The sequence below is a fragment of the Gavialis gangeticus genome, unplaced genomic scaffold (genome assembly GCF_001723915.1).
Source record: "Gavialis gangeticus isolate Ggan-Ray unplaced genomic scaffold, GavGan_comp1, whole genome shotgun sequence".
NCBI lineage: Eukaryota > Metazoa > Chordata > Crocodylia > Gavialidae > Gavialis > Gavialis gangeticus.
In genome coordinates, this window is record NW_017729014.1 from 10,709,184 (window position 1) to 10,716,266 (window position 7,083).

At 50.8% G+C, this 7,083-nt stretch overlaps 1 protein-coding gene across 1 annotated transcript in view; it reads right to left on the reverse strand.

Moving 5' to 3' along the window:
* Positions 1–702: 702 nt before the first annotated feature.
* The window catches only part of UBIAD1 (UbiA prenyltransferase domain containing 1), a 7,186-nt gene continuing 805 nt past the window's right edge, over positions 703–7,083 (reverse strand). Inside the window, exons 2-3 of the mRNA XM_019511548.1 lie at positions 6,674–7,078; positions 703–3,022 (exon numbers count right to left, since the gene is read on the reverse strand). Coding sequence (XP_019367093.1) covers positions 2,535–3,022; positions 6,674–7,078 — 893 coding nt within the window. The 3' untranslated portion in view covers positions 703–2,534. The remainder of the gene's footprint in view (positions 3,023–6,673; positions 7,079–7,083) is intronic.

Genomic DNA, 7,083 nt, shown 5'->3' on the forward strand with positions numbered 1-7,083 from the left:
GGAAAGAGATCTACTTATGTTAAGGGAACAGGGGCTCTCCAATGTTTGCTGGGTAAGCATACAAACTCAAAACTGGAAGCAATGTAGGCCACACCTCAATTCCTCTCATCCCTGCACTTGTAAGCAGCTTGCCGGAAAATAGTGCTACCTATACATAAAGGAGCACAAGTAATCTTTTGCACCCATTTTGAAACTATGTAGTGTTGGTCTTTCCCAGTAGCAAGAAGGCATAGAGGAGATCCTCTACAGGACTAGAGTGTCGTGGGGGCTCTTCCATCCAAGACACCTTCCAAGACCGTTTGCTCTTCACCACTACAAAAGCCGGCAAACAACTCATTCACATTCCAGTGCTATAAGCGACAAAACTAGAGGCAACCACTGGAAATAGAAATAAAAGCTTTTCATCAATCCCAATTTAGCATTGAGCTAGATACTGTAGACAAAACAGCACAGCATGTAGCTGCTGAGACCTGCAAACTATGTACTACAATGCTGGGATGGAACCACCATTCCAAATTATACAAGGAAGTTGCTATCTTTAGCTCTAGGCTTAATTTGGCCACCAGCAATAGTCCACAGTCCTGGAAGAGCATTTGCTGGCAGGAGGCCAAGGTGTCTCTGACCAATAAGGAAAACTGAGTGTTGCTGAGCATATATTCGCTGTGGAAATGTTTTCTAAGGGTTGCTGGATGCTGGTCTCTACTCAATTTGGTCTCATCTTCTGAATGTGTTTCTAGCCTAAGCAATGTTCTCTGCTGTTAAAAGTAGCACACAGATCACTCAAGTCTGTTCTGCTTTCTTGTTTTTCCTGGGCAGCCTATAGATAAGATCTGGTCAAGACATTGCCCAATTTTAATCAGAAGTGACCCAGAGCTGATGAGAACTGTCATCTGCCTGCTGAGACTCATTTTGATTAAAATCACAGAGCCCAAAAGCAAAGCAAACAGTCAGCAGCCACATCATTAAAAGCCACGTGAATAGACTTCGAGATCAGAGAGCTCACATCTCCTTGGGTAGCTCCACTTCAGCCATACCATTACATCTTCAATACATGCAGCACCCATTGTTCTTAGGGGATTAAAGTGAGGAATTGACACACCCAGGGTAGATCTGGAACAATACTGCAATCCCTAATGGACTTTTTGGCTCTGAAGTTAGCATACTGCCCTTTGGCTCAAGGACAAATTGTGTTCTGTGCACCAAATGCTCCAGTGCAATATCCACGTCCACATCAATCCAACTTCAGCATCGCCAGCAGTCCTAGATGCTCCCTTTTAAAAACAGACACCCAATGGTTCCTCCCCAGTACAGAAAAGGATTTAGTGGCCACTGAAAATATGAATCATTTGGGTCAAATTCATGCCCTCCTGGGACTCCACTGAAATCAGTGGCATTTCTCCACAGCTGTGTTTGGCCCTGTGCATTTTTCACAATGCTGTGGAGTCAAGAACTGCTTCTGGACAGAGGGCTGTTAGCTGTTGAGTGGCAGGACCTGCAAGACAGAGGAAAAAACAACACCACTGAGCACATCTTCACAGGAGGGAAGAAGAGGGACTGGAACTTCAGAGCTGACCAACACATCACATAAGCAGGATTTTGACTGAAACCCTGATCAGCAAGAATATAAATCCGTCTCTCATTCCCAAGTTTCAGGGCAAGGGCATGGAAATTATTTAGACTCCTTCCTGATAAGGCCCCACCTTTCTTCTTCATTGCCCCAATACAATAGGATTAGTGCAATATTCTGGGGCCTTAAACAACAGATTCAAAGAATGACAGCTAGGAAATATTTTGCTACTAGAGACTTAGTTAAGTTAGGTCAGCTTGCAAGTCTGCTCATCAATATCCAGCTGCCTCTCCACTTTTACCACCTTGTCTGACACCTTTAATATCACAATCCTTTCACCTGGGCACACTGAGTTTGGAGCGCGGGGCAAGCATAATGGCAAGGAACATAACTTTCCAATCTAGCCAGGGCTGGGAGCTCTGGATTTGCAACCCCAGCTTCTAGTTCTGCAAAAGGAGATAAAAAGTTCATTGCTTTTGGCTAAAAGCTCAGTGCAACAATGGAGTTGTGTTCCATTTCAGTACCTCTGTGCTACAGTGGTGGGTACCATGGATATTCCTAGGCAGGAAAGCTAGTAGAGGAAAGCTCCAGAACACAATGGCTCCCATCGGCTATCAATTTGGATAGACAGCCCACACTCCATGTCATATAACCATAGGGCTGGGGAGGGGAAGCTCAGGGATTTGGCATGAGAAAAAAACATGAATATTAGGTGAAGAAGATGAAAGCTTATCACTGAGGGGGATAAGCAGGAGCAGGTGTGTGGCAGTGACATAGGCATAACAGAAGCATCTGGCAGCTGCTTTCACTACAGAAAGTGCTGCATTACTCTCCTCCCCTTCGATACAATCGTTGGCTTGAAAAAGTCATCATGCCATATGCATCCATAACAAACCTGTCACGTGGCACTGTGGACTCTGGCATTAATACTGAGTCACAGGGCCTGTTTCTGCAGCATCCCACACTGCTACAGTTTGGGCAGCGTGCCTGCTGGGGCCAGCACGATGCCAAAAACGTAGAAGAGCCCAAGCAGGAGGTTCAGCTTGGCTGTCCGCTGGGGAATTTTGTTGAAGTTCTGGCTCCGAAATTGCCTCTCCAGAGAGAATGCCATGGGAATGGTGAGTAGTGGCAATGCCATGCTGATGGTGTAGCGTGTGGCCAAAACGCAGAAGATCAAATAGGGAAGGAAGAGGAGGATGCTGTAGAGCATGTAGGAGAACGTGGGGCCAATGAGGATGGCCAGGGTGACAATGCCCGCCTGTCGGTCAGACTCCATGTCCCGCGTGTTGTTGCTGTGCAGGATCGCTTCAGTGCTGAGAGCTAGTGGGATAGCATAGAGCAATGGCGAGACAGATAGGTAACCAACCTGCACAGCATGAGCAAACATGACTGCCAGGGGCCCAAAGGTGATGAGGATCACCAAGTCTCCAAGAGCAACGTATTTAAATCCAATTCCTGTGGCAAGACACAAAAGCAAGAGGAGGATAAGGAGTCATGAAGTGAAACGCATGTTCTGGAGAACTTACTCAAACTGTACAGCAGCTCCTAGAGAATTGCTGCAAAATAGTCAGCATGAACACAGGTAGGTCTGGACAGCATGGGCTCTTATTGCCTTAGATATCCAACTTCTCTCTAATACCTGGGAAAAATCTGCTCTCTCTTCCTGTTCCAAAATTAATACTGGAAATGCAGTTTCTGAATTACACCTAGCTCCACACATAAGCAAAAGATTTAGGGACAGAATCTGTAACCTTCCTTCCCACCAAAAATATCCTAAATTCCACAACCAGTCCCAGTGAATTCAACCGGAATAAGGTGCTATCCAGTCTGAAATTGGACAAAAGAATCTGACCCTGAAGAAACAGGTGCAACAGTGAGGTGAACAAAAGGCTGCTAGATATTTTAGATGGTATCAGAAATTGTTTAATCTTTCCTAGAGCAAAAGACTATCTCCTGTCTAGGAAAAGAAAAGATTACAGAACTGTTTGTCCTGGCACATATCTACAGTGTCATCCCTCCTCCCACACCCATCATGTACAAAACTTGGCTTTAACTTCTAAATGTACTTTTTCACTTGAAACTGGACCTGGCAGATACATGAGGAAAAGAGTCAGTTAAAACATTCCAGGCTCTACCCATGGAGAAGAGAATAGAGATAACAAGAACTGGAAGTATAAATTTCAGCTATGGCGGACCAGTAGGGAGTGCTCCTGCGCTGAGCCACCCACCTCAGTGTGCCCGATCACATTCCAGGCTCTGGGTGCCTCACGTCTGGCCTACCCCCTTCCTGGAGCACACCCGCTAGCCTGGGAGTAGAACTGCCACCACCCAGGGATGGGCTTGATTCTGGCTCTGCACCCCCTGGGAAACACAGGCCTAATAGCCCTCAAGGGTACTTGACTCACTTCAGGAGCTTGGGGTGCTTCCCTCAGTCAGACGCACAAGTAGTGGTCTCCCTTAGCCAGCCAAACCAAGGGGACCCCAAGGCACAATCTAGACCCACTTCCAGTAAGTCTCCCACGCTAGGTACAAAGGAGAACTTTATTGGTTACAAGGGGTAGGGTTGGAATAGGGTACAGAGTTGAGTAGTATCAGAGAAATCCCATTGAGCAAACAGGGTGGCTGGGGTAGCCTTTGATCACGCATCTGAGTTACTGTAAGCTATATATCTAGTTAGATCTCAGGTAGCTTACTCGCAAGTATCATCCAGAGGCAGGTGGAGATTCCCTCTAGAGGCAGGCAGTTCATTGATCACGAGTTTTGAGACAGAGCGAGCAAGCCAGTTTTAGATGGTCTAGCTCCTCTCTCTCCCTCTTTGAGTTTTCTTCATGGCTGCTGCCCCTTCCTCCTGGCCAGTCCTTAACTTATATAGCCCTTATGATCTCGTCTACCTGATCCAATGGAGGCCAGCACCTGTTGGCTGTCAGCCAACCAATTTAAAATGCATCCCAAGTTGCTGGGCAGACTGGCAGTCTCTAGCTCACCAGGGTGCCCAGGCCCCTCACCCAGGTATGTGATGCCAGTCACGTAGGCAGAGGGAGCAGGTTTCCCCCCTTCCTCAGGAATGTATCCAGCTTAGGTTACCTAAAGAGATAGGGTAAGGTGTGTATCCTCTGCTGGGCCCATCCTAACCAAATCATCACAGAGCAGAGTTTTTGGGGAAAAACTGAGGTGGCCTTCTGCCACATCAGCCATCATTCATGTCCCTGGTTTGTGGTGAACAGGGGTCAGAAGCCACAGGGAGGCACAACAGCCCTTCTTCAGTGCCACTCTCCAGGGTAAGCACTAGGGATGTACCAATAAAGAATTTTTAGGCTGATACCGATGACCAATTTTTAAAACAGGCCACATCGGCCAATACCAATCCAATTCTTATATGCAGCTGGGCAGCATGGAGAGTGGCACCTGGCTGGTCAGTCTGTTGTGGGGAAAGAGGTGAGAGGGGAGTGAAGGGGTGTGGGGGGGCAGATCGAGGCCCCCGCGGTGAGGGAGGGAGTGGGGCTGGGGCAGGTGCTACACAGCCGGGGCAGAGCAGGCAAGCACCCCAAGATGGCACAGGGGGCGTGTGCTCCCAGATCCGTGCACAGGGAGTGGACAGGCTGCCACTATAGGCTGGGGCTGGGGTGGCCTTGTGGGGCTGGGCCAGGCTGCACTCAGAGCAGGCAGTGGTGGCACTGGGGTGGGGCTGCAGCCACCACAAAATTCACCGTAGCACCCCCAGGCACTGCTCCCAGCATCGCCGCTGCCCACCCTGAGTGCAGCCCAGCCCAGCCCAGCCCCTCAAGGCTGCCCCAGCCCGTAGTGGCAGCCTGCCCACTCCCTGTGCACAAATATGGGGGCACACGCTCCCAAGCCCTCCCAGGGTGCACGCAGCAGCGGGATCCCAACCCCCACCTGGATGAGCCGCTCATGGCTCCACTCCACCCCAACTGTGCAGCCCCTGTCCCACTCCCTCCCTCACTGCAGGGGCCACGATCTGCCCCCTCTCCTCCACAACAGACTTACCAGCCAGACCCGGCTGCTCTCCACACTGCTGGACTGTGCTCTGGGTTGTCTGCGTGCTGCGCTGTGGCTGTGTGCATGCACAGGGCATTTAATCAGTGGCATTACTGGCCACATCAACCAAAAAAAGCCAATTGCCAATACTGTCAATTTTCCTTATATCAGTGCCAATCCGATATGGGACCAATGTATCAGCACACCTCTAGAAAGCACTCAAATATCACATTCATTTCCTTAAAGTTTCAGCACATAGCAACTTGTTCGTGAAGTGTAATCAGGGGCAGATCTAGAGGAGGCGAGGTGCTCTGGTGCCTGTTGAGTCCTGCTCCACCCAAAGTTTAAAATCAACTAACTGCCTGGCAGTGGCTGCAGCATTTCTAGTCAGGGAGTGCTGAGGGAGACAAATAACTTCATAGCTCATTATAATCTACCCAATCCCTTCTAAAGTCTTCACTGCATAGTGTTAACAACTCTCTCTTTTTAATAGTCTTGATGTGCCACTACTGGAGCTAGCCTTTGTCCTGCCATGCTGCTGCCTGTTTGCTGCTCCTGGTCCTGAAGCTCCTATTCCACAGCCCTGTGGACTGTTTTTAACTCACTACTATGGAATTATATTTGTTTTTGCTTCCATCTTAAACCGAACAACCCAGCCCCAGGCCCCGCAGCCTATGAAGAAAGCTCCTAGCTCATCACAAAAAGGAAAAAGACGCGTGATGTTACACGTGCACCACCAGCCCAATCTGGAACGGGCTTCCAAGGGAGGTGGTGCTCTCCCCTACCCTGGGGGTCTTCGAGAGGAGACTGGACAAGCACCTGGCTGGGGTCGGCTGACTGCAGCGCTCTCTCCTGCCGGGGCAGGGGGTCGAACTTGATGACCTACCAACATCCCTTTTGACCCAAACATCTGTGAATCTATGAACCTGTGTCCCCGTTCAAAAGTCCCAACCCGCCCATGCGTGCGAGACGGCAGAGGCCGTCACTGCTGCAGAGGTCAGTGGCAGACTGGAGGGGAGGCTGTCAGCCCCCCCCAGCCAGTGAACGTTGCGGGAAGCCATCAGGACTCCCGTCGGTCCTGAGCTGGCACCCGCACTCCCTGGTCCTTACCGCCGGTGTAGAGGAAGGAGCTGGAGAGCCCGCCGAAGTAGATGAGGGCCAGGTGCTCCAGCCGCAGCGGGGACAAGAAGTAGAGGCCGGCAGCGCAGACACAGCCCAGGGTGTAGAGGACGACGCCGAAGCGCACCACGTCCCGCGGCTCCAGGAGCTGGTCCACCAGCGTGCGGTCGTCGCTCTTCTTGTGGTCGATGCCCTTGGAGAAGTCGTAGTAGGTGTTCACCAGGTTGCCGGCCCCGTGCACGGCCAGCACGGCGCCGGCGCTACCCACCAGGCGCGCGGGGTCCAGGGCGGCCTGGGCGCGGTAAGCGAGGGCGCTGCCCAGCGCCACGGGCGTCAGCGAGGCGCTGAAGCTCCAGGGCCGCAGCGCCAGCACATAGGCGGCGCACTTCTGCCTCCAGCCG